This window comes from Salvelinus fontinalis, chromosome 6 (genome assembly GCF_029448725.1).
Source record: "Salvelinus fontinalis isolate EN_2023a chromosome 6, ASM2944872v1, whole genome shotgun sequence".
In the NCBI taxonomy this organism is placed as follows: Eukaryota; Metazoa; Chordata; class Actinopteri; order Salmoniformes; family Salmonidae; genus Salvelinus; species Salvelinus fontinalis.
Genome location: NC_074670.1, coordinates 56,558,649 through 56,586,002, shown reverse-complemented (window position 1 = coordinate 56,586,002; position 27,354 = coordinate 56,558,649). Strand labels below are relative to the sequence as shown.

General features: G+C 45.5%; 1 protein-coding gene across 2 annotated transcripts in view; it reads left to right on the top strand.

Moving 5' to 3' along the window:
* The window catches only part of LOC129858184 (ecto-NOX disulfide-thiol exchanger 2-like), a 419,543-nt gene that overhangs the window by 217,413 nt on the left and 174,776 nt on the right, over window positions 1–27,354 (top strand). For both annotated transcript variants that reach the window (XM_055927210.1, XM_055927211.1), the window contains exon 3: window positions 15,365–15,496. In XM_055927210.1, coding sequence (XP_055783185.1) covers window positions 15,365–15,496 — 132 coding nt within the window. The remainder of the gene's footprint in view (window positions 1–15,364; window positions 15,497–27,354) is intronic.

Genomic DNA, 27,354 nt, shown 5'->3' with positions numbered 1-27,354 from the left:
GAAATTCAAAAAAAATATTTTTTTAAAATATTTAACTTTCACACATTAAAGTCCAATACAGCTAATGAAAGACACAGATCTTGTGAATCCAGTCAACATTTCCGATTTTTAAAATGTTTTACAGGGAAGACACAATATGTAAAGATGTACATCTATTACCTAAAAAGACATTAGCATAATCCACCATCTTTTATTTGTCCACCAACACCAGTAGCCATCACCAATTCGGCTAAACTAAGATATTTATAGCCCCTAACCAACAAAAAAACTCATTAGATGACAGTCTGATAACATATTTATGGTATGGGATAGGTTTTGTTAGAAAAAAGTGCATATTTCAGGTAGATGGCATAGTTTACAATTGCACCCACCATCACAAATGGACTAGAATAATTACAATGAGCAACGTGTTTACCTAACTACTAATCATCAAACATTTCGTAAAAATACACAGCATACACGAATCGAAAGACACAGATCCTGTGAATACAGACAATATTTCAGATTTTCTAAGTGTCTTACAGCGAAAACACAATAAATCGTTATATTAGCATAGCACATAGCACATAGCAGCCCAGCATTGATTCTAGCCAAAGTGGGCGATAACGTCAACATCGCCAAAAATATATTAATTTTTTCACTAACCTTCTCAGAATTCTTCAGATGACACTCCTGTAACATCATATTACACAATCCATATAGAGTTTGATCGAAAATGTTTATATTTAGCCACCAAAATCATGGTTAGACAATGTGAAATGTAGCTCAGCTGGTCAGAAAATGTCCTTGCGCCACTTAGACAGTGATCTACTCTTATACATAAATACTCATAAACGTGACTAAAAAATATAGGGTGGACAGGGATTGATAGACAATTTAATTCTTAATACAATTGCGTTATTACATTTTTTAATTTATCCTTACTTTTCAATACAGTTTGCGCCAAGCGAAGCTACGTCAAAAAACATGGCGTCCTAAGCCACTAAAATGTTTCGACAGAAACACGATTTATCGTAATAAAAATGTCCTACCTTGAGCTGTTCTTCCATCAGTATCTTGGGCAAAGGATCCTTTCTTGGGAGAAATCGTCTTTTGGTGGAAAGCTGTCCTCTTGCCATGTGGAAATGTCAACTGCGTTCGGGATGAACTGAAAAGCGTGCCCAACTTTTCACATCGTTGCAAAAATAAATGTCCCAAAATCGCACTAAACGGATATAAATTGCTATAAAACGCTTTAAATTAACTACCTTATGATGTTTTTAACTCCTAAAACGAGTGAAAAGATGACCGGAGAAATATAACAGGCTAAACTAACGCTTGGAACAGGTGCGCGCCGGTGTCCTCTAGGCTCATGACGCAGCTCCCAAAGAATGACTAGCTTCAGGGTTTTTTCATTTGTAGGGCCTGTGAACGAGCAATCGACCCCGTTGGAATCGTCATCACGTAAAGGCATCCAGGGCAAGACGTAAAAAGTGTCCGTATAGTCATAGCAACGACAGTGCCCTTTTAAATGACTTCAGAAGAGTGGCCAACATTTCTCAAATCTGACTCCATGTCAGGGAAATTGCTGTAGAATGGGCTCTGTTCCACTTAGAGACAAAATTTCAACTCCTATAGAAACTATAGACTGTTTTCTATCCAATAATAATAATAATATGCATATTGTACGATCAAGGATTTTGTGGGAAGCCGTTTAAAAAATTAGCCAAATTAGCATAAGTAGTCTAAACAGCGCCCCCATCCCCAACAGGTTAACACAGTGTCCAAAGAAGGGCCAGAGGTATAGAGAGTGGTGTCGTCTGCATAGAGGTAGATCAGAGAATCACCAGCAGCAAGAGCGACATCATCGAGGTATACATAGAAGAGAGTCGGCCCGAGAATTTAACCCTGAGGCACCCCATAGAGACTGCCAGAGGTCCGGACAACAGGCAATCATTTGAGAAACCAAGGCTGTTCAGTCTGCCAATAAGAATGTGGTGATTGACAGAGTCGAAAGCCTTAACCAGGTCGATGAATACGCCTGCACAGTAATGTCTCTTATCGATGGCGGTTATGATATCGTTTAGGACCTTGAGCGCGGCTGAGGTGCACTCATGACCAGCTCTGAAACCGCATAGTGGAGAAGGTACGGTGGGATTCAAAATGGTCGGTAATCTGTTTGTTAACTTGGCTTTCGAAGACCTTAGAAAGGCAGGGTAGAATAGATATAGGTCTGTAGCAGTTTGGGTCTAGAGTGTCTCCCCCTTTGAAAAAGGGGGTGACCGCGGCAGCTTTCCGATCTTTGGGATCTCAGACGATACGAAAGAGAGGTTGAACAGGCTAGTAATAGGGGTTGCAACAATTTCGGCAGATCATTTTAGAAAGAGAGGGTCCAGATTGTCTAGCCCAGCTGATTTGTAAGGGTCCAGATTTTGCAGCTGTTTCAGAATATCAGCTATCTGGATTTGGGTGAAGGAGAAGTGGGGGAGGCTTGGGCGAGTTGCTGTGGGGGGTGGAGGGCTGTTGATCGGGGTAGGGGTAGCCAGGTGGAAAGCATGGCCAGCCGTAGAAAAGTCCTTATTGAAATTCTCAATTATCGTGGATTTATCCTTGGTGACAGGTTTTCCTAGCCTCAGTGCAGTGGGCAGCTGGGAGGAGGTGCTCTTATTCTCCTTGGACTTGACAGTGTCCCAGAACTTTTTGAGTTTGTGCTACAGGATGCACATTTCTGCTTGAAAAAGCTAGCCTTAGCTTTCCTAACTGCCTGTGTATATTTTTTCCTAACTTCCCTGAAAAGTTTCATATCACGGGGGCTGTTCGATGCTAATGCAGAACGCTACAGGATGTTTTTGTGCTGGTCAAGGGCAGTCAGATCTGGAGAGAACCAGGGGCTATATCTGTTCCTGGTTCTACATTTCTTGAATGGGGCATGCTTATTTAAGATGGTGAGGAAGGCACTTTTAAAGAATAACCAGGCATCCTCTACTGATGGGATGAGGTCAATATCCTTGCTGGATACCCGGGCCAGGTCGATTAGAAAGGCCTGCTCGCTGAAGTGTTTAGGGTGCTTTTGACAGTGATGAGGGGTGGTCGTTTGACCGCAGACCCGTTACGGATGCAGGCAATGAGGCAGTGATGATATCTATGAGGGTGCCCGTGTTTACGGATTTGGGGTTGTATCTGGTGGGTTCATTGATAATTTGTGTGAGATTGAGAGCATCAAGCTTAGATTGTAGGATGGCCGCCGGGGTGTTAAGGATGTCCCAGTTTAGGTCAGCTAGCAGCACGAGCTCTGAAGATAGAGGGAGGCAATCAATTCACATATGGTGTCAAGGGCACAGCTGGGGGCAGAGGGTGGTCTATAGCAAGCGGCAATGGTGAGAGACTTGTTTCTGGAAAGGTGGATTTTTAAAAGTAGAAGCTCGAATTGTTTGGGTACAGTCCTGGATAGTACGACAGAACTCTGCAGGCTATCTCTGCAGTAGATTGCAACACCGCCCCCTTTGGCAGTTCTATCTTGTCGGAAAATTTTATAATTAGGGATGGATATTTCAGGGTTTTTGGTGGTCTATCGAAGGGGCAGGATTCAGACACGGCTAGCACATCCTGTTTGGCAGAGTGTGCTAAAGCAGTGAATTAAACAAACTTAGGGAGGAGTCTTCTAATGTTAACATGCATGAAACCAAGGCTTTTACGTTTACAGAAGTCAACTAATGAGAGCACCTGGGGAGTAGGAGTGGAGCTAGGCACTGTAGGGCCTGGATTAACCTCTACATCTCCAGAAGAAGGAGTAGGATAAGGGTACGGCTAAAGGCTATCAAGACTGGTCGTCTAGTGCGTTCAGGGCAGAGAGTAAAAGGAGCAGGTTTCTGGGCGTGATAGAATAGATTCACGGCATGATGTACAGACAAAGGTATGGTAGGATGTGAGTACATAAGAGGTAAACCTAGGCATTGAGTAATGATGAGAGAGATATTGTCTCTAGAGACGTTTAAAGCAGGTGATGTCACCGTATATGTGGGAGGTGGAACTAAATGGTAGGTTAAGGCATATTGAGCAGGGCTTGAGGCAATACAGTAAAATAAGACAATAATCACTAACCAGGACAGTAATGGACATGGCATATTGATATTAGGGAGAGGCATCAGGTGATCAATAGGGGTCCAGTGAATGGTTGGGCTGGCTGGAGACACGGCGATTCAGACAGCTAGCAGGCCGGGGCTAGCAAGCTAGCAGACCTGGGCTAGCAAGCTAGCAGAAGGGCCTTAGAGGGACGTCTCGATGGAGGAAAATCTGTTTTAGCCTCCGCGTGCGGTGACGTCGATAGACCAGTCGCGATGGATTAGTAGGGTTCCGAGTGGCGGAGGGGTCCAAGTCCAATTGGGAAAATAGGTATAGTGGCCCAAGAAATTGGCCGATGGATCTATACAGCTAACTGTCCAATATGCTCTAGACAGCTAGCGGGCCGCGTCTAGCAGCTAGCGGGCTGGGCTAGCGGATGGGTATTCAGGGGACGTTGCAATGTAGAGGCCAGTTGAGCACCCCCTCGAGCAGATTACGTCGTAGTCCAGTCGTGAAGGATCGGCGGGGTTCCGTGCCCCGTAATGGCAGTGGAAGGGGTCCGGGTATTGTAGCCCGGGAGTTGCTGATGGGCCTTTTTAGCTAGCCGGGAGAAAGGGCCTAGCATGGGCTAGCACAAGGCTAATTGGTGCTTGCTCTGGGACCGACGTTAGCCAGTAGTCACTCGGGTAGCAGCTAGCTAGCTGCGATGATCCAGGTGAAAATGTCCAGAGCTTGCGGTAAGAATCCGGGGACATGGAGAGAAAATAGGTCTGGTATGCTCTGGTGTGAGTCGCGTTGTACAAACTGGCGAGAGCTATCCGAGCTAAAGGTTAGCTGATGACCGCTAGCAGTGGTTAGCTGACGACTAGCTAGTAGCTAGTGAGCTGGCTAGCTTCTGTTGGGGGATTCCGGATTCGAGGTGAATAAAAATACTTTAGAGAAAAAAAGTAACAGATCCGCACCCCATTGGGTGAGGCAGGTTGCAGGAGAGTGTTTTGAAGTTGAGGTTTAGAAAAAATATATAAAAATATATAAAATGATATAGATGGGACACAACAAGACGAAGGAAAAAAATGTCTGACTGCTACGCCATCTTGTATTTTGAATCCAAATACCAGATGGGCTGTTCCATTTTTAGCCTAGTGTGCCTCTCGTGTTTTTTTTTTGCGCAAAATTATCATTATCTGACTAATAATGGGGGCCTCAAGGAAAAAATGGGCCGGGTAGCTTCATCAAGGGAAAAAATGGGCCTGGGGGGGCAGTGTTACATCTACTGTTACAAATGAGAAGTGGGTGAAGTGGGTCCCCTTGACTAGATGCTTTGAGACTGCCTTGAGAATGTGCATCCATTGATTTGATTTTCAACTAATTTGAGTGAATTGAATTGAATGTTGAAATGGACCTTACACCAATCCCTGTCATATAATTGGTTGATAAATTATATGAGACACAGGTAAAATGGTAAAACAGATGCTTTTAATCTTAAACACACATATTCAGCACTCCCCATGATGGCAGGTGATTATTTTTACTGGCTCAAGTTTCCAAGGCAGCTATGTGTGTATGTGTGCGCGTGTGTGTGTGTGCGAGCATGTGTGTGCGTGTGTGTGTGCGTTTGTGTGCGTGTGAGTGTGTGTGTGCTGGTGTTGATCTTTCCACTGCTGTTTGCTATTCAGACACACTCTGCTCTGTGTGGATGTGATTGAGTGGAAGGGAGCTGAGGGAAGCCATGCCAGAGCTCTGCCCTCAAGGTCACTCTATGAAGCTCTAAATCCCACGAGTCCAGCGCCCAGGGAGGGAGGGAGGGAGGGAGGGATGAATGGATGGATGGAAAGAGGGAGGGAGGGAGGAGGGAACTAGTGAGAGGCACTGTGGACATTTCCTCCACGACATCTTATCATTACAGGGCATGAGGGTAACCTTGACCTCGACCAGCACTTTAACTCTCTCTCAAAGCCTTCAGCCCTTAGATAAGTATCAACCTGATAAGATCAGAACTCCTAAGACAACCCAGGCCTCCTGTAATGAGCTAAACAGTATGGATCGGGATCCTTTGAGACACAATGGCTCTTTCATGGGATTTGAACACTGGAGATATGTCACTGAACACTGGGGATATGTCACTGAACACTGGTGATATGTCACTGAACACTGGGGATATGTCACTGAACACTGGTGATATGTCACTGAACACTGGGGATATGTCACTGAACACTGGTGATATGTCACTGAACACTGGTGATATGCCACTGAACACTGGTGATATGTCACTGAACACTGGTGATATGTCACTGAACACTGGTGATATGTCACTGAACACTGGTGATATGCCACTGGCTCTAAACTGACTCTTGTTGTTTTGTCCGCTTGCTGGCCACTCCGCCTTGTTTGTTATGACTGGTCAGTGGGACTAGTTAGTTTGTTATGACTGGTCAGTGGGACTAGTTCATTTGTTATGACTGGTCAGTGGGACTAGTTAGTTTGTTATGACTGGTCAGTGGGACTAGTTTGTTTGTTATGACTGGTCAGTGGGACTAGTTCATTTGTTATGACTGGTCAGTGGGACTAGTTAGTTTGTTATGACTGGTCAGTGGGACTAGTTAGTTTGTTATGACTGGTCAGTGGGACTAGTTAGTTTGTTTTGACTGGTCAGTGGGACTAGTTAGTTTGTTATGACTGGTCAGTGGGACTAGTTAGTTTGTTATGACTGGTCAGTGGGACTAGTTAGTTTGTTATGACTGGTCAGTGGGACTAGTTAGTTTGTTATGACTGGTCAGTGGGACTAGTTCATTTGTTTTGACTGGTCAGTGGGACTAGTTCATTTGTTTTGACTGGTCAGTGGGACTAGTTCATTTGTTTTGACTGGTCAGTGGGACTAGTTTGTTTGTTTTGACTGGTCAGTGGGACTACTTAGTTTGTTTTGACTGGTCAGTGGGACTAGTTAGTTTGTTATGACTGGTCAGTGGGACTAGTTAGTTTGTTTTGACTGGTCAATGGGACTAGTTAGTTTGTTATGACTGGTCAGTGGGACTAGTTAGTTTGTTATGACTGGTCAGTGGGACTAGTTAGTTTGTTTTGACTGGTCAGTGGGACTAGTTAGTTTGTTTTGACTGGTCAATGGAACTAGTATTGTGGAAAATTACATAATTAGTCATGCTATCTCGTGTTTTACTGTTTAAAGTATTGTCTCTTGTTATATGCTAGTGTTTTTCTAACCTGATACAAACTTGTCTTTGTGGGACTTGGTCATAAGACTGGGCGTATAGCTAAGGTCCGCTTGGGTGCGACCGCAGCATGTGTCATCCCATGGGTTTACTATCTACAGAAAGTCACATGTATGGAAACTTGCAGAAAGTGGTACAATATAGTGTTTTACTGTTGTGAACGCAGTTAGTCGGTTGAGCCCTCGGGTTATCAGCATTGTGCTATTTTAAATCTGCACAGACAACAAATTACCTTTTACACACTATCTGCTGACTGCCACATATACAGAAAGGGGTTGTATGTATTTTCTCTGTAAAAGCATTGAACCGGCGCTGTTCATTGAGCTTTTCAACTATGAACTGTTGAGTGGATAGTTGATTCTCCATTTTTGAAAATCTTATAATAAAGTGTTGTTTGAAAGAATCTACGGTCTCTCTTCATTTTGATTATATATTCAACGACACTAGTTTGTTTTGACTGGTCAGTGGGACTAGTTAGTTTGTTTTGACTGGTCAGTGGGACTAGTTAGTTTGTTATGACTGGTCAGTGGGACTAGTTAGTTTGTTATGACTGGTCAGTGGGACTAGTTAGTTTGTTATGACTGGTCAGTGGGACTAGTTAGTTTGTTATGACTGGTCAGTGGGACTAGTTAATTTGTTTTGACTGGTCAGTGGGACTAGTTCATTTGTTTTGACTGGTCAGTGGGACTAGTTCATTTGTTTTGACTGGTCAGTGGGACTAGTTTGTTTGTTTTGACTGGTCAGTGGGACTAGTTAGTTTGTTATGACTGGTCAGTGGGACTAGTTAGTTAGTTTTGACTGGTCAATGGGACTAGTTAGTTTGTTATGACTGGTCAGTGGGACTAGTTAGTTTGTTATGACTGGTCAGTGGGACTAGTTAGTTTGTTATGACTGGTCAGTGGGACTAGTTAGTTTGTTTTGACTGGTCAGTGGGACTAGTTAGTTTGTTTTGACTGGTCAATGGAACTAGTATTGTGGAAAATTACATAATTAGTCATGCTATCTCGTGTTTTACTGTTTAAAGTATTGTCTCTTGTTATATGCTAGTGTTTTTCTAACCTGATACAAACTTGTCTTTGTGGGACTTGGTCATAAGACTGGGCGTATAGCTAAGGTCCGCTTGGGTGCGACCGCAGCATGTGTCATCCCATGGGTTTACTATCTACAGAAAGTCACATGTATGGAAACTTGCAGAAAGTGGTACAATATAGTGTTTTACTGTTGTGAACGCAGTTAGTCGGTTGAGCCCTCGGGTTATCAGCATTGTGCTATTTTAAATCTGCACAGACAACAAATTACCTTTTACACACTATCTGCTGACTGCCACATATACAGAAAGGGGTTGTATGTATTTTCTCTGTAAAAGCATTGAACCGGCGCTGTTCATTGAGCTTTTCAACTATGAACTGTTGAGTGGATAGTTGATTCTCCATTTTTGAAAATCTTATAATAAAGTGTTGTTTGAAAGAATCTACGGTCTCTCTTCATTTTGATTATATATTCAACGACACTAGTTTGTTTTGACTGGTCAGTGGGACTAGTTAGTTTGTTTTGACTGGTCAGTGGGACTAGTTAGTTTGTTTTGACTGGTCAGTGGTACTAGTTAGTTCAGTGGGATTGTTCTGTTTGTTTTTGACCTGTTGTAAAACTGCCTCCATCTTATCTCATAACAGTTAGTCTGTAACTATCTCATAACAGTTAGTCTGTAACTATCTCATAACAGTTAGTCTGTAACTATCTCATAACAGTTAGTCTGTAACTATCTCATAACAGTTAGTCTGTAACTATCTCATAACAGTTAGTCTGTAACTATCTCATAACAGTTAGTCTGTAACTATCTCATAACAGTTAGTCTGTAACTATCTCATAACAGTTAGACTTTAACTATCTCATAACAGTTAGTCTGTAACTATCTCATAACAGTTAGTCTGTAACTATCTCATAACAGTTAGTCTGTAACTATCTCATAACAGTTAGTCTGTAACTATCTCATAACAGTTAGTCTGTAACTATCTCATAACAGTTAGACTTTAACTATCTCGTAACAGTTAGACTGTAACTATCTCATAACAGTTACACAACCCCACGTCACCATGCAATTAACATAGCCATCAGTTGTTGTTTTGAATCCACCAAGGAGGGTATAATAGGTTAAACAAGCCTCTGAGCCTCATCTCTGCCTGACTGTTTGGTCAGACACCCTGATGACTGCTGTAAAACTGCAGTAAAACAACCATCCCCTCTGTCAAAATATTTACAGCACCTTAACACTCTAGAACCACTAATCAGTGTGTAATTGGTAAATGAGTGTGTAATTGGTTAATGAGTTTGTAATTTGTTAACAGGCCTCTAAGGATAGTGTGAGAGAAATTTACATTGGAACAAAAGAGTAAGGTTTTAGCAGCCTTTGCCATGGCAACCCAGAGATGGGAGTGTAATGACAGCATCAGGGATGTAGGGAAAGAGGAAACCTCATTAGTCCTTTATTATACCAGACAGAGGTAACCTCATTAGTCATTTATTATACCAGACAGAGGAAACCTCATTAGTCATGTATTATACCAGACAGAGGTAACCTCATTAGTCCTTTATTATACCAGACAGAGGTAACCTCATCAGTCATGTATTATACCAGACAGAGGTAATCTCATTAGTCCTTTATTATACCAGACAGAGGAAACCTCATTAGTCATTTGTTATACCAGACAGAGGTAACCTCATTAGTCCTTTATTATACCAGACAGAGGTAACCTCATTAGTCCTTTATTATACCAGACAGAGGAAACCTCATTAGTCATGTATTATACCAGACAGAGGTAATCTCATTAGTCCTTTATTATACCAGTGTCACGTTCCTGACCTATTTCTGTTAGTTTGTTGTATGTGTTAGTTGGTCAGGACGTGAGTTTGGGTGGGCATTCTATGTTTTCTGTTTCTATGTTGGTTTAAGGGTTGCCTGGTATGGCTCTTAATTAGAGGCAGGTGTTTGGCGTTCCTCTAATTGAGAGTCATATTTAGGTAGGTTGTTTCACAGTGTTCGTTGTGGGTGGTTGTCTCCTGTGTCAGTGTTTGTCGCACCATACGGGACTGTTCGGTTTGTTTTTGTACATCGTCATTTTGTGTAGTCTATTTTCCCTGTTTGTGCGTTCTTCGTGTTTATGTAAGTTTGTCGTTCAGGTCTGTCTACTCCGTTTGTTGTTTTGTTAGTTATAGTGAAGTTCGTGTTTTTTCGTCTTGTCTTTAAATAAATTATGTGTTCACAACCCGCTGCGCCTTGGTTCAATCACTACTCCTCCTTTTCGGTTGAAGAGGAGGACTACCACCGTTACAGAACCACCCACCAATCCAGAATCAAGCAGCGGTGTAATCGGAGGAAGGGACAGCGCAAGGAGGAATGGACTTGGGACGATGTTTTGGACAGGAAAGGTTGCTACAAATGGGAGGAGATCCTGGCTGGAAGGGATCGCCTCCCATGGGAACAGCTGGAGGCACTGAGGAGAGCAGAGGCAACCGGAGTGAAGAACCGGAGTTATGAGGGGACGTGTCTAGCACGGAAGCCCGAAAAGCCCGTGAGTACTACCCAAAAATTTCTTTGGGGGGGGGGGGGCTAAGAGGTAGTGGGCCAAGGGCAGGTAGGAGACCTGCGCCCACTTACCAGGCTAACCGTGGAGAGCGGGAGTACGGGCAGACACCGTATTACGCAGTAGAGCGCACGGTGTCTCCTGTACGTGTGCATAGGGGAGGTGGAATAACTCGCACTGGTAGGGCTAGATGGAGCATTGAGCCAAGCGCCATGAAGCCGGCTCTACATATCTGGCCACCAGTACGTCTCCTTGGGCCGGCTTACATGGCACCAGCCTTACGCATGGTGTCCCCGGTTCGCCTACGTAGCCCGGTGCGGGTTATTCCACCTCCCCACACTGGAGCATTCAGCCAGGTAAGGTTGGGCAGGCTCGGTGTTCAAGGGAGCCAATACGCCTGCACGGTCCGGTATTTCCGGCGCTACCTCCCCGCCCCAGCCCAGTACCACCAGTGCCTACACCACGCACCAGGCTTCCAGTGCGTTTTCAGAACCCTGTTCCTCCTCCACGCACTCTCTCTATGGTGCTGTCTCCAGTCCGGTGCCTCCAGTTCCGGCACCACGCACTAAGCCACCTGTGCGTCTCCGGAGCCCTGTACACACTGTTCCTTCTCCCCGTACTCATCCTGAGGTGCGTGCACTCAGTCCGGTGCCACCAGTGCCTGTACCACGCACCAGGCATATAGCACGCTTTGAGAATCCAGTGTGCCCTGTCCCTGCTCTCCGCACTAGGCTTGAAGTGCGTGTCTCCAGTCCGGTGCCTCCAGTTCCGGCACCACGCACCAGGCCTACAGTGCGACTCAGCCGGCCAGAGTCTGCCGTCTGCCCAACGGCGCCTGAACTGTCCGTCTGCCAAGCGCCGCATGAACTGCCCGTCTGCCATGAGCCTACAGAGCCTTCCGCCAGACAGGAGCAGCCAAAGCCTTCCGCCAGACAGGATCAGTCTGAGCCATCCGTCTCCGCAGCGCCATCTGAGCCATCCGTCTCCGCAGCGCCATCTGAGCCATCCATCTCCCCAGCGCCATCTGAGCCATCCGTCTCCCCAGCGCCATCTGAGCCATCCGTCTCCCCAGCGCCATCTGAGCCATCCGTCTCCCCAGCGCCGTCTGAGCCATCCGTCTGTCCCGAGCCATTAGAGCCGCCCGTCTGTCCCGAGCCGTCAGAGCCGTTAGTCAGTCAGGAGCCGCTAGAGCCATTCGTCAGTCAGGATCTGCCAGAGCCGCCAACCAGACAGGATCTGCCAGAGCCGCCAACCAGACAGGATCTGCCAGAGCCGCCAACCAGACAGGATCTGCCAGAGCCGCCAACCAGACAGGATCTGCCAGAGCCGCCAGCGAGCCATGAGCGTCCAGAGCCGTCAGCCAGCCATGAGCGTCCAAAGCCGTCAGGCAGCCATGAGCGTCCAGAGCCGTCAGCCAGCCATGAGCGTCCAGAGCCGTCAGCCAGCCATGAGCGTCCAGAGTCGTCAGCCAGTCATGAGCTGTCCCTCAGCCCAGAGCGGCTATTTATCCAGAACTGCCCCTCAGTCAAGAGCTGTCTCTCTGTCCGGAGCTGCCTTTCAGTCCGGAGTTGCCCCTCTATCCTGAGCTACCTCTCTATCCTGAGCTACCTCTCTATCCTGAGCTATCCCTCTGTCCTGAGCTATCCCTCTGTCCTGAGCTATCCCTCTATCCCGGTGCTGCCCCTTGTGTCGATGTTACCCAAAAGATTTAGTGGGTGTAAGATGAGGGTGGTCATTTGTAGGGGGAGATGTAAGCTGGGATTGACTATGGTGGGGTGGGGACCTCGCCCTGAGCCTGAGCCACCACCGTGGTCAGATGCCCACCCAGACCCTCCCCTAGACTTTGTGCTGGTGCGCCCGGAGTTCGCACCTTATGGGGGGGTTATGTCACGTTCCTGACCTATTTCTGTTAGTTTGTTGCATGTGTTAGTTGGTCAGGACGTGAGTTTGGGTGGGCATTCTATGTTTTCTGTTTCTATGTTGGTTTAAGGGTTGCCTGGTATGGCTCTTAATTAGAGGCAGGTGTTTGGCGTTCCGCTAATTGAGAGTCATATTTAGGTAGGTTGTTTCACAGTGTTCGTTGTGGGTGGTTGTCTCCTGTGTCAGTGTTTGTCGCACCATACGGGACTGTTCGGTTTGTTTTTGTACATCGTCATTTTGTGTAGTCCATTTTCCCTGTTCGTGCGTTCTTCGTGATATGTAAGTTCGTCGTCCAGGTCTGTCTACTCCGTTTGCTGTTTTGTTAGTTATAGTGAAGTTCGTGTTTTTTCGTCTTGTCTTTAAATAAATTATGTGTTCACAACCCGCTGCGCCTTGGTTCCATCACTACTCCTCCTTTTCGGTTGAAGAGGAGGAGGACCACCGTTACAACCAGACAGAGGTAACCTCATTAGTCATTTATTATACCAGACAGAGGTAACCTCATTAGTCCTTTATTATACCAGACAGAGGTAACATCATTAGTCCTTTATTATACCAGACAGAGGTAACCTCATTAGTCATGTAATATACCAGACAGAGGTAACCTCATTAGTCATGGAATATACCAGACAGAGGTAACCTCATTAGTCCTTTATTATACCAGACAGAGGAAACCTCATTAGTCCTTTATTATACCAGACAGAGGTAACCTCATTAGTCCTTTATTATACCAGACATAGGTAACCTCATTAGTCCTTTATTATACCATGCAGAGGAAATCTCATTTGTCATTTATTATACCAAACAGAGGTAACCTCATTAGTCCTTTATTATACCAGACATAGGTAACCTCATTAGTCCTTTATTATACCAGACATAGGTAACCTCATTAGTCCTTTATTATACCAGACAGAGGTAACCTCATTAGTCCTTTATTATACCATACATAGGTAACCTCATTAGTCCTTTATTATACCATGCAGAGGAAATCTCATTTGTCATTTATTATACCAGACAGAGGTAACCTCATTTGTCCTTTATTATACCATGCAGAGGAAATCTCATTTGTCATTTATTATACCAGACAGAGGTAACCTCATTTGTCCTTTATTATACCATGCAGAGGAAATCTCATTTGTCATTTATTATACCAGACAGAGGTAACCTCATTAGTCCTTTATTATACCAGACATAGGTAACCTCATTGGTCCTTTATTATACCATGCAGAGGAAATCTCATTTGTCATTTATTATACCAGACAGAGGTAACCTCATTAGTCCTTTATTATACAATACAGAGGTAATCTCATTAGTCCTTTATTATACCAGACAGAGGAAACCTCATTAGTCGTTTATTATACCAGACAGAGGAAACCTCATTAGTCATGTATTATGCCAGACAGAGCTAACCTTATTAGTCCTTTATTATACCAGACAGAGGTAACCACATTAGTCCTTTATTATACCAGACGTAGGTAACCTCATTAGTCCTTTATTATACCAGACAGAGGTAACCTCATTAGTCCTTTATTATACTAGACGTATGCAACCTCATTAGTCCTTTATTATACCAGACGTAGGTAACCTCATTAGTCCTTTATTATACCAGACAGAGCTAACCTTATTAGTCCTTTATTATACCAGACAGAGGTAACCTCATTAGTCCTTTATTATACCAGACGTATGCAACCTCATTATTCCTTTATTATACCAGACGTAGGTAACCTCATTAGTCCTTTATTATACCAGACGTAGGTAACCTCATTTGTCATTTATTATACCAGACAGAGGTAACATCATTATTCCTTTATGATACCAGACAGAGGTAACCTCATTAGTCCTTTATTATACCAGACAGAGGTAACATCATTAGTCCTTCTTTTCGTGAGCTTTATTCCCTTAAATTGACCGTGACAGAGAAACATAAACCGCCCCTGCTCTTTTACTGAAGTTTTATTGTGTAGATTCTATCTGAGGAGTGTGTTGTGGTAGTACTTTTGTTCAGCATCATCAAGAGGCCCTCTCTTAATTGAGGTCAGAGGAAGTTCAGCCAAGAGGGGAATGAATGCTAATAACCTCTGAATAGAATGTAAAAGGTGATGTCACTGGACAGATGACCTCTCAAAACAAAAAGTTTAAAATACTTTACTGTGTTATAGAAGCTTTTAAATAGGAAATTAGAGGCAATCTGTTACGTCCGTTGTTAGAATGAGGAGACCAAGGCGCCGCGTGGTAAGCGTACATCTTTCTTTATTGATGCACACCAAAAAAATAATAATAATACAAAACGAACGTAAAGTTCTGCAGGCTACTTAGTAACTGTGCAAAAACAAGATCCCACAACTGAAGGTGGGAAAAAGGGCTGCCTAAGTATGATCCCCAATCAGAGACAACGGTAGACAGCTGCCTCTGATTGGGAACCATACCCGGCCAACAAAGAAATAAACAAATTAGAATGCCCACCCATATCACACCCTGACCTAACCGAATAGAGAAATAAAAAGGCTATCTAAGGTCAAGGCGTGACACAATCAAACAAATCATTTGAGACCATATCTGATTCTACCGTATTCTAACTCTGTGTCTCTCTCTTTGCAGAAGGGATTCGCAACATCTCCATGGACTCCAACCCCATGCCGATGCCCATGTCAGACCCCAACGCCTGGGCCACCGCCATGAACAACCTTGGCATGGCTCCCATGAACGTGACGGGACAGCCCCTTCTGTCAGGTATGGGTCATTTAATCCTAACCATACCGTTACTGTAGCTAAGTAGCAAAATTTAAAATTGTGTTTTTTATATTGGATAAAAGTAGAGACTAGAGGTACAAAATTGTATATAATATTCTGCAGTTGCGGAACAATGGGAAAGTAATTCTGCTTTGAAAGTTGATGAATTTGTAACCCCACTTTTGAGAAAATGGATCCTTGGAGTGTTTTGGTACAGCTACCTGAGAACACTTCTTCGGCTACACCTAATCAGCATCGTTTTTACCCTCTTATGCCTTAGCCCCTATCTGTTTAAGGATTAACATGAGGCAATTTTTTTATTTATCTAGGCTAGTCAGTGAGAGTAATGATGGACTGTCATTTCTTTTTGCTTATTTGAGCTGTTCTTGCCATAACATGGGCTATCTTCTCTATACCAACCCTACCTTGTCACAACACAACTGATTGGCTCAAACGCATTAAGGAAAGAAATTCCACAAATACATTTTTAACAAGGCACACATGTTAATTGAAATTAATTTCAGGTGACTACCTCATGAAGCTGGCTGAGAGAATGCCAAATGTGCAAAGCTGTCATCAAGGCGAAGGGTGGCTATTTGAAGAATCTCAAATATAAAATATATTTTGATTTGTTTAATTAACACCTTTTTGCTTACTACATTATTCCATATGTGTTATTACATGGTTTTGATGTCTTCAGTATTTTTCTACAATGTAGAAAATAGTAAAAATAAAGAAAAAACCTGGAATGAGTAGGTGTGTCTAAACTTTTGACTGGTACTGTATGAGGATGAATATTACACATCATGTAAGGATATCTATTGAAATCTTGAATTTTTGGAGAAATACAGATCCATAAATAATCATGTTAAGACTACAGACACGATACATTTCTGAAAGTACAGTATGCGGATTTGTTCATTCCTAATTATAAAGGCTTAGATATGTCAGGGGCGTTTCTTGAAGGGATCTCACCCCAGATATCTCCCTTGACTTGTATGGTAGCAGGGAGATTTCTGAAGTCCAGATTGGATGCATGCAGAAACTGTCCCATTACGGAGAATATCCTAGCTCCATATACGAATTTAAGGGCATGCATATCTGGAGCATACTCCTTACTCTACTCCTTATATCTAATAAAATGTCAGATATACAGATATATATAGATAAAGATATCCCCTGATATTGACCATTTTCGCCCCCAGCCACATCTAGCCTCTACCTCCTCAGAAACCCGGGTCCGGGAGCACCCCCACCAGTAAAAAAGCTGACTAGCATAGCCTAGCATAGCGTCACAAGTAAATAGTAGCATCTAAATATCATTAAATCACAAGTCCAAGACACCAGATGAAAGATAAACATCTTGGTAATCAAGCCATCATTTCTGATTTTTAAAATGTTTTACAGGGAAGACACAATAGGTAAATCTATTAGCTAACCACGTTAGCAAAAGACAACTTTTTTTTACTCCACCATTTTCTTACTGCATCAGTAGCTATCACAAATTCGGCCAAATAAAGATATAAATAGCCACTAACCAAGAAAAAACTTTATCAGATGACAGTCTGATAACATATTTATTGCATAGCATAGGTTTTGTTAGAAAAATGTGCATATTTCAGGTATAATCATAGTTTACCATTGCAGCCACCATCACAACTCGACGAGAATAACGACATATCGAATTAATATCGAATTAAATTACAGACGGATATATCTAAGGTCGATAACTGAGCGTTTCAAAATGCCATCCTGAGGTCTTGCTTTGCATAATGGCGAACGTCGAAAAGAGTGGACCCCTCGTTCCTTGGCCTTTTATAAACTCTGAGAACTACGTAGAAAGTCCATTCCACTTCTCATTGGTTACTGACATCCAGGGGAAGGCGGGTGCAGTTCATGTCGACCCATAGGATACATACAGAGCTTTAAACTGATCTGAGAGCAGAGCCTAGTTTTCAGACCTTCGCAGGTTGTTGAGAGCAGTAGCAACGCTTTCAAAAAAGATGCAGAAGCAAGGATTACCTACAGGTACTGAGAGGCTCATGTTATAGATAATGTGCTACGTGGCAGACCAATCCAAACTCATCTCTCGGCATGTCCAGTCCATTCATTATCTCAGCCAATCATGACTAGCGGGAAGGTTACTCACTTTTTCCATGGCTAAACCAACTAGGCTCATCATTTAACAATTTTATCGTATTACAGATGGCATACAAGTTTGTTATTAAGGCACATGAAAGTTTGCATGTTCCAGAAGGCATTTCTACAAAAAAACGCATTTTGATAAAAATGCCTCTCCAGTGAAGTAGTAACGTGCAAGACATGCCTAGCTCCTTGAAATGAGCCACATTTTACTATGTTACTTTACTGTTACATCAAAAACACCTTATTTCTACGGAAATTTTAGGATGGTTGGCTGAAGCCAAGGGTGGAGGTACATTTACATTTTTAGACTACAAAAATTACAGGGTAGCCTACTTTGCTGACACTGACAAACAGATCAATAAAAACGATGTTGTCTGATCCATATAATTGGCCTATGAAAAGGGGAGACATAAATACAATATGTATTACCTAACTGAAGTAGGAAATTATTGTCCAAAAACAAACAAAAGTGGCAGTGACCCAATGACAAAGACAGTGAATATGCACACTAACCAGAGATATGGCCGATGTTCTCAGCTGGTGCCAATAAGATAGACTACTCAATTAAGTTAAGGATTTTGATAACTAAAAGACAGATTGGAATCTTTTCATTGTCAACTCTTTACAGCAATAGCCCTTTGCTTTCCAAACAGTTTTTTTGCGATTGTATTTTAAAATATTGCGATATGCCTGGCTTAGGTCTCTCTGCTTTTCACTGACAGTAGCAACTCAACAATCATCTATTTGGTATTTGCAGCGCGTGCTGCCCAAATTGCAGGCCCACCTGGCTTTAGGCTATGTGATTTAAAACAATCCATAGCTTTTTTTTAAAAGAAGCTAATGATCCTCTGTGTCCAAATCATGCTTTCTGGTGCAGTAGCCTATTTTTAATGATTTTATTTATATCTGTATAGACAGGAGTATGCTAATTAGGATATATAATTTTGGCAATTGAATTATATTTTTCATGCGGCTGACATGCAGTAGTGTTAAATAGTGGTTTAATAGCCTATAGTTTTTTGGACAAGTTGTATTGATTGCGATAGGCTCATGTTTTACCGGTACAGCATGCCCCCACTATTTATTTTGCCGGACCCTGGACAGGACCGTACTGCTTTACCTTTAAAAATGGAATGTCCAAAACTCAAGAGCGCACCACTAGGCATGATATATGCTGTGATTGAAACAAAACAATTAATGCTAATAGTTTGTTAACACCATCTGCTCAAGTTCTATCACAAAAGAGTAATTAAAGAAGATCTAAATGCATTTTCCAATGAAACTGATTGAGATCAATCAAATGATTGGAATGGAGATGCAGTTTGAACGTTTCACCAGTAAAACATGAAGAAGTATCATTCACGATTGACAGTGATGATGGCCTGTTTTGAAATTAAGTGTTTGATAGAGCATGGCATTGGTAGAGCATGGCATTGGTAGAGCATGGCGCTTGCAACGCCAGGGTTGGGGGTTCAATTCCCACGGGGGGACCAGGATGAATATGTATGAACTTTCCAATTTGTAAGTCGCTCTGGATAAGAGCGTCTGCTAAATGACTTAAATGTAAATGTAAATGTAATTAAAAATATAACATTTTCTTGAGACAATACATGTGGCCATAGGCAAACATTGCAACTGGATGATGCTGTAATGAACGCGATGGGCGACAGAGAGCTGTTTTCAAGCGCAGAGCGTATCAGGTGTTTATTTGTTAAGGACCACAGAAGGAGTCAGGTAGCTGGGTACAGGGGCATGCAGAAGGCTATACACAGGGCGTCCAAAAAGGCAACAGTACAGGCAGGGAAAAGGTTAGTAACTTAGTCCGGGAGATCAGGCAATAGGCTGATAACAGGAAATCCGATAGGCTAAAGTACAGGCAGGGAATAGGCAAAAGGCAACGTTAGTGAGACAGGCAAAAACTATCAAACACGGGAGGAGTAAATCACAGGAAAACCAGTACTCTGAATAGAAGTGTGTCACAAATCAAACAATACCTCACAATGATGGGGTGCAAAGAACTGAACTAAATAGTGTGTGATAATGACATACAGGTGTGTGAACAGGTGATCAGAATTCAGGTGATTGGGATCTGGAGAGTGAGCTGCGTTCTGGGGATCTAGGTATTTGAGAGTGTGAGTTGGAAGCAGACGTTACAGATGCATTTTATGCATATTCTATAATGACAGGCAATTCAATTGGCTACATCTGTTGGTACACACTTTGATTGAGGAAATTATGACGTCATTTACATTTTATTTGTGCTCCATCACCTAAAACAATACACTACACCACTGGTTAAGATTGTGTCTGGTGGGGATAGATAAAATCAGCATGCACACGACAGGCGGAACCCTAACCTTGTAGAACATCTACTGCCTGTGTCATTTAACTGAGGAAACAGGGTCGCAGCCCATTGCAGCCCTAATTCAAACATCGCCACATTCCCACTGAAGCCCTATACTTTGTCTGGAGCACTCTTGACTCTGATTTGATTTCTTCCATGGTTAACCAGTCCAGCGAAGGTCAGTTATGTTAGATGGTAATAAGGGTAAACATTATGATGGCATGTGGTGTTTTAGGTGATTTGGTGTCTGTATGTTGACAAGAGTGACAGTTCCCATTTAAGGCAATGTCTGTTTGTGTGGCTGCAGTAAAGACTCGGGGGAGTGTCTGGAGTGTATGTGTGGCTGCAATAAAGACTAGGGGGAGTGTCTGGAGTGTATATGTGGCTGCAGTAGAGACTAGGGAGAGTGTCTGGAGTGTCTGTGTGGCTGCAGTAGAGACTAGGGGGAGTGTCTGGAGTGTCTGTGTGGCTGCAGTAGAGACTAGGGGGAGTGTCTGGAGTGTATATGTGGCTGCAGTAAAGACTCGGGGGAGTGTCTGGAGTGTATGTGTGGCTGCAGTAAAGACTAGGGGGAGTGTCTGGAGTGTATATGTGGCTGCAGTAGAGACTAGGGAGAGTGTCTGGAGTGTCTGTGTGGCTGCAGTAGAGACTAGGGGGAGTGTCTGGAATGTATGTGTGGCTGGAGTAGAGACTAGGGGGAGTGTCTGGAGTGTATATGTGGCTGCAGTAGAGACTAAGGGGAGTGTCTGGAGTGTATGTGTGGCTGCAGTAAAGACTAGGGGGAGTGTCTGGAGTGTATGTGTGGCTGCAGTAGAGACTAGGGGGAGTGTCTGGAGTGTATATGTGGCTGCAGTAGAGACTAAGGGGAGTGTCTGGAGTGTTTGTGTGGCTGCAGTAGAGACTAGGTGGAGTGTCTGGAGTGTATATGTGGCTGCAGTAGAGACTAGGGGGAGTGTATGGAGTGTTTGTGTGGCTGCAGTAGAGACTAGACAGACACTCGCCCTAGTCTCTGGAGTTGTTGTGTCTGTGTGGCTGCAGTAGAGACTAGGGGGAGTGTCTGGAGTGTCTGTGTGGCTGCAGTGGAGACTAGGGGGAGTGTCTGGAGTGTTTGTGTCTGTGTGGCTGCAGTAGAGACTAGGGGGAGTGTCTGGAGTGTATATGTGGGTGCAGTAGAGACTAGGGGGAGTGTCTGGAGTGTCTGTGTGACTGCAGTAGAGACTAGGGGGAGTGTCTGGAGTGTATATGTGGCTGCAGTAGAGACTAGGGGGAGTGTCTGGAGTGTGTTTGTGGCTGCAGTAGAGACTATAGGGAGTGTCTGGAGTGTTTGTGTGTCTGCAGTAGAGGCTAGCAGGAGTGTCTGGAGTGTTTGTGTGGCTGCAGTAGAGACTAGGGCGAGTGTCTGGAGTGTTTGTGTCTGTGTGGCTGCAGTAGAGACTAGGGGGAGTGTCTGGAGTGTTTGTGTGGCTGCAGTAGAGACTAGAGGGAGTGTCTGGATTGTTTGTGTGGCTGCAGTAGAGACTAGGGGGAGTGTCTGGAGTGTTTGTGTGGCTGCAGTAGAGACTATAGGGAGTGTCTGGAGTGTTTGTGTGGCTGCAGTAGATACTAGAGGGAGTGTCAGGAGTGTTTGTGTCTGTTTGGCTGCAGTAGAGACTAGGGGGAGTTTCTGGAGTGTTTGCGTGGCTGCAGTAGAGACTATAGGGCGAGTGTCTGGAGTGTTTGCATCTGTGTGGCTGCAGTAGAGACTAGAGGGAGTGTCTGGAGTGTTTGTGTCTGTGTGGCTGCAGTAGAGACTAGGGCGAGTGTCTGGAGTGTTTGTGTCTGTGTGGCTGCAGTAGAGACTAGAGGGAGTGTCTGGATTGTTTGTGTGGCTGCAGTAGAGACTAGGGGGAGTGTCTGGAGTGGTTGTGTGGCTGCAGTAGAGACTATAGGGAGTGTCTGGAGTGTTTGTGTGGCTGCAGTAGATACTAGAGGGAGTGTCTGGAGTGTTTGTGTCTGTGTGGCTGCAGTAGAGACTAGGGGGAGTGTCTGGAGTGTTTGTGTCTGTGTGGCTGCAGTAGAGACTATAGGGAGTGTCTGGATTTGTTGTGTATATGTGGCTGCAGTAGAGACTAGGGGGAGTGTCTGGAGTGTTTGTGTGGCTGCAGTAGAGACTATAGGGAGTGTCTGGAGTGTTTGTGTGGCTGCAGTAGAGACTAGGGGGAGTGTCTGGAGTTGTTGTGTCTGTGTGGCTGCAGTAGAGACTATAGGGAGTGTCTGGATTTGTTGTGTATATGTGGCTGCAGTAGAGACTAGGGGGAGTGTCTGGAGTGTTTGTGTGGCTGCAGTAGAGACTAGGGGGAGTGTCTGGAGTTGTTGTGTCTGTGTGGCTGCAGTAGAGACTAGGGGGAGTGTCTGGAGTTTTTGTGTCTGTGTGGCTGCAGTAGAGACTAGGGGGAGTGTCTGGAGTGTATATGTGGGTGTAGTAGAGACTAGGGGGAGTGTCTGGAGTGTATATGTGGTTGCAGTAGAGACTAGGGGGAGTGTCTGGAGTGTCTGTGTGACTGCAGTAGAGACTAGGGGGAGTGTCTGGAGTGTGTTTGTGGCTGCAGTAGAGACTATAGGGAGTGTCTGGAGTTTTTGTGTCTGTGTGGCTGTAGTAGAGACTAGGGGGAGTGTCTGTAGTGTATATGTGGCTGCAGTAGAGACTAGGGGGAGTGTATGGAGTGTTTGTGTGGCTGCAGTAGAGACTAGACAGACACTCGCCCTAGTCTCTGGAGTTGTTGTGTCTGTGTGGCTGGAGTAGAGACTAGGGGGAGTGTCTGGAGTGTCTGTGTGGCAGCAGTGGAGACTAGGGGGAGTGTCTGGAGTGTTTGTGTCTGTGTGGCTGCAGTAGAGACTAGGGGGAGTGTCTGGAGTGTATATGTGGGTGCAGTAGAGACTAGGGGGAGTGTCTGGAGTGTATATGTGGCTGCAGTAGAGACTAGGGGGAGAGTCTGGAGTGTGTTTGTGGCTGCAGTAGAGACTATAGGGAGTGTCTGGAGTGTTTGTGTGGCTGCAGTAGAGGCTAGCAGGAGTGTCTGGAGTGTTTGTGTGGCTGCAGTAGAGACTAGGGCGAGTGTCTGGAGTGTTTGTGTCTGTGTGGCTGCAGTAGAGACTAGGGGGAGTGTCTGGAGTGTTTGTGTGGCTGCAGTAGAGACTAGAGGGAGTGTCTGGATTGTTTTTGTGGCTGCAGTAGAGACTAGGGGGAGTGTCTGGAGTGTTTGTGTGGCTGCAGTAGAGACTATAGGGAGTGTCTGGAGTGTTTGTGTGGCTGCAGTAGATACTAGAGGGAGTGTCAGGAGTGTTTGTGTCTGTGTGGCTGCAGTAGAGACTAGGGGGAGTTTCTGGAGTGTTGCGTGGCTGCAGTAGAGACTAGGGCGAGTGTCTGGAGTGTTTGCGTCTGTGTGGCTGCAATAGAGAATAGAGGGAGTGTCTGGAGTTTTTGTGTCTGTGTGGCTGCAGTAGAGACTAGGGCGAGTGTTTGGAGTGTTTGTGTCTGTGTGGCTGCAGTAGAGACTAGAGGGAGTGTCTGGATTGTTTGTGTGGCTGCAGTAGAGACTAGGGGGAGTGTCTGGAGTGGTTGTGTGGCTGCAGTAGAGACTATAGGGAGTGTCTGGAGTGTTTGTGTGGCTGCAGTAGATACTAGAGGGAGTGTCTGGAGTGTTTGTGTCTGTGTGGCTGCAGTAGAGACTAGGGGGAGTGTCTGGAGTGTTTGTGTCTGTGTGGCTGCAGTAGAGACTATAGGGAGTGTCTGGATTTGTTGTGTATATGTGGCTGCAGTAGAGACTAGGGGGAGTGTCTGGAGTGTTTGTGTGGCTGCAGTAGAGACTATAGGGAGTGTCTGGAGTGTTTGTGTGGCTGCAGTAGAGACTAGGGGGAGTGTCTGGAGTTGTTGTGTCTGTGTGGCTGCAGTAGAGACTATAGGGAGTGTCTGGATTTGTTGTGTATATGTGGCTGCAGTAGAGACTAGGGGGAGTGTCTGGAGTGTTTGTGTGGCTGCAGTAGAGACTATAGGGAGTGTCTGGAGTGTTTGTGTGGCTGCAGTAGAGACTAGGGGGAGTGTCTGGAGTGTTTGTGTCTGTGTGGCTGCAGTAGAGACTAGGGGGAGTGTCTGGAGTGTTTGTGTCTGTGTGGCTGCAATAGAGACTAGGGGGAGTGTCTGGAGTTTTTGTGTCTGTGTGGCTGCAGTAGAGACTAGGGGGAGTGTCTGGAGTGTATATGTGGGTGCAGTAGAGACTAGGGGGAGTGTCTGGGGTGTTTGTGTGGCTGCAGTAGAGACTCGGGGGAGTGTCTGGAGTGTCTGTGTGACTGCAGTAGAGAACAGGGGGAGTGTCTGGAGTGTATATGTGGCTGCAGTAGAGACTAGGGGGAGTGTCTGGAGTGTATATGTGGCTGCAGTAGAGTCTAGGGGGAGTGTCTGGATTGTTTGTGTGGCTGCAGTAGAGACTAGGGGGAGTGTCTGGAGTGTTTGTGTGGCTGCAGTAGAGACTATGGGGAGTGTCTGGAGTGTTTGTGTGGCTGCAGTAGAGACTATAGGGAGTGTCTGGAGTGTTTGTGTGGCTGAGGTAGAGACTAGGGGGAGTGTTTGTGTCTGTGTGGCTGCAGTAGAGACTAGGGGGAGTGTCTGGAGTTTTTGTGTCTGTGTGGCTGCAGTAGAGACTAGGGGGAGTGTCTGGAGTGTATAAGTGGGTGCAGTAGAGACTAGGGGGAGTGTCTGGAGTTGTTGTGTCTGTGTGGCTGCAGTAGAGACTAGGGGGAGTGTCTGGAGTGTCTGTGTGACTGCAGTAGAGAATAGGGGGAGTGTCTGGAGTGTATATGTGGCTGCAGTAGAGACTAGGGGGAGTGTCTGGATTGTTTGTGTGGCTGCAGTAGAGACTATAGGGAGTGTCTGGAGTGTTTGTGTGGCTGCAGTAGAGACTAGGGGGAGTGTCTGGAGTTGTTGTTTCTGTGTGGCTGCAGTAGAGACTAGGGGGAGTGTCTTGAGTTTTTGTGTCTGTGTGGCTGCAGTAGAGACTAGGGGGAGTGTCTGGAGTTTTTGTGTCTGTGTGGCTGCAGTACTGAATAGGGGGAGTGTCTGGAGTGTCTGTGTGGCTGCAGTGGAGACTAGGGGAAGTGTCTGGAGTGTTTGTGTCTGTGTGGCTGCAGTAGAGACTAGGTGGAGTGTCTGGAGTGTATATGTGGGTGCAGTAGAGACTAGGGGGAGTGTCTGGAGTGTCTGTGTGACTGCAGTAGAGACTAGGGGGAGTGTCTGGAGTGTATATGTGGCTGCAGTAGAGACTAGGGGGAGTGTCTGGAGTGTTTGTGTGGCTGCAGTAGAGACTAGGGGGAGTGTCTGGAGTGTTTGTGTGGCTGCAGTAGAGACTAGGGCGAATGTCTGGAGTGTTTGCGTCTGTGTGGCTGCAGTAGAGACTAGGGGGAGTGTCTGGATTGTTTGTGTGGCTGCAGTAGAGACTAGGGGGAGTGTCTGGAGTGTTTGTGTGGCTGCAGTAGAGACTATAGGGGAGTGTCTGGAGTTGTTGTGTCTGTGTGGCTGCAGTAGAGACTAGGGGGAGTGTCTGGAGTGTTTGTGTCTGTGTGGCTGCAGTAGAGACTATAGGAAGTGTCTGGAGTGTATATGTGGCTGCAGTAGAGACTAAGGGGAGTGACTGGAGTGTTTGTGTGGCTGCAGTAGAGACTAGGGGGAGTGTCTGGAGTGTATATGTGGCTGTAGTAGAGACTAGGGGAGTGTCTGGAGTGTCTGTGTGGCTGCAGTAGAGACTAGAGGGAGTGTCTGGAGTTTTTGTGTCTGTGTGGCTGCAGTAGAGACTAGGGGGAGTGTCTGGAGTGTCTGTGTGGCTGCAGTGGAGACTAGGGGGAGTGTCTGGAGTGTTTGTGTCTGTGTGGCTGCAGTAGAGACTAGGGGGAGTGTCTGGAGCGTATATGTGGGTGCAGTAGAGACTAGGGGGAGTGTCTGGAGTGTATATGTGGCTGCAGTAGAGACTAGGGGGAGTGTCTGGAGTGTTTGTGTGGCTGCAGTAGAGACTAGGGGGAGTGGTTGGAGTGTTTGTGTGGCTGCAGTAGAGACTAGGGGGAGTGTCTGGAGTGTTTGTGTGGCTGCATTAGAGACTAGGGGGAGTGTCTGGAGTGTTTGTGTGGCTGCAGTAGAGACTAGGGGGAGTGTCTGGAGTGTCTGTGTGGCTGCAGTAGAGACTAGGAGGAGTGTCTGGATTTGTTGTGTATATGTGGCTGCAGTAGAGACTAGGGGGAGTGTCTGGAGTGTTTGTGTGGCTGCAGTAGAGACTATAGGGAGTGTCTGGAGTGTTTGTGTGGCTGCAGTAGAGACTAGGGGGAGTGTCTGGAGTTGTTGTGTCTGTGTGGCTGCAGTAGAGACTAGGGGGAGTGTCTGGAGTTTTTGTGTCTGTGTGGCTGCAGTAGAGACTAGGGGGAGTGTCTGGAGTGTATATGTGGGTGTAGTAGAGACTAGGGGGAGTGTCTGGAGTGTATATGTGGTTGCAGTAGAGACTAGGGGGAGTGTCTGGAGTGTCTGTGTGACTGCAGTAGAGACTAGGGGGAGTGTCTGGAGTGTGTTTGTGGCTGCAGTAGAGACTATAGGGAGTGTCTGGAGTTTTTGTGTCTGTGTGGCTGTAGTAGAGACTAGGGGGAGTGTCTGTAGTGTATATGTGGCTGCAGTAGAGACTAGGGGGAGTGTATGGAGTGTTTGTGTGGCTGCAGTAGAGACTAGACAGACACTCGCCCTAGTCTCTGGAGTTGTTGCGTCTGTGTGGCTGGAGTAGAGACTAGGGGGAGTGTCTGGAGTGTCTGTGTGGCAGCAGTGGAGACTAGGGGGAGTGTCTGGAGTGTTTGTGTCTGTGTGGCTGCAGTAGAGACTAGGGGGAGTGTCTGGAGTGTATATGTGGGTGCAGTAGAGACTAGGGGGAGTGTCTGGAGTGTATATGTGGCTGCAGTAGAGACTAGGGGGAGAGTCTGGAGTGTGTTTGTGGCTGCAGTAGAGACTATAGGGAGTGTCTGGAGTGTTTGTGTGGCTGCAGTAGAGGCTAGCAGGAGTGTCTGGAGTGTTTGTGTGGCTGCAGTAGAGACTAGGGCGAGTGTCTGGAGTGTTTGTGTCTCTGTGGCTGCAGTAGAGACTAGGGGGAGTGTCTGGAGTGTTTGTGTGGCTGCAGTAGAGACTAGAGGGAGTGTCTGGATTGTTTGTGTGGCTGCAGTAGAGACTAGGGGGAGTGTCTGGAGTGTTTGTGTGGCTGCAGTAGAGACTATAGGGAGTGTCTGGAGTGTTTGTGTGGCTGCAGTAGATACTAGAGGGAGTGTCAGGAGTGTTTGTGTCTGTGTGGCTGCAGTAGAGACTAGGGGGAGT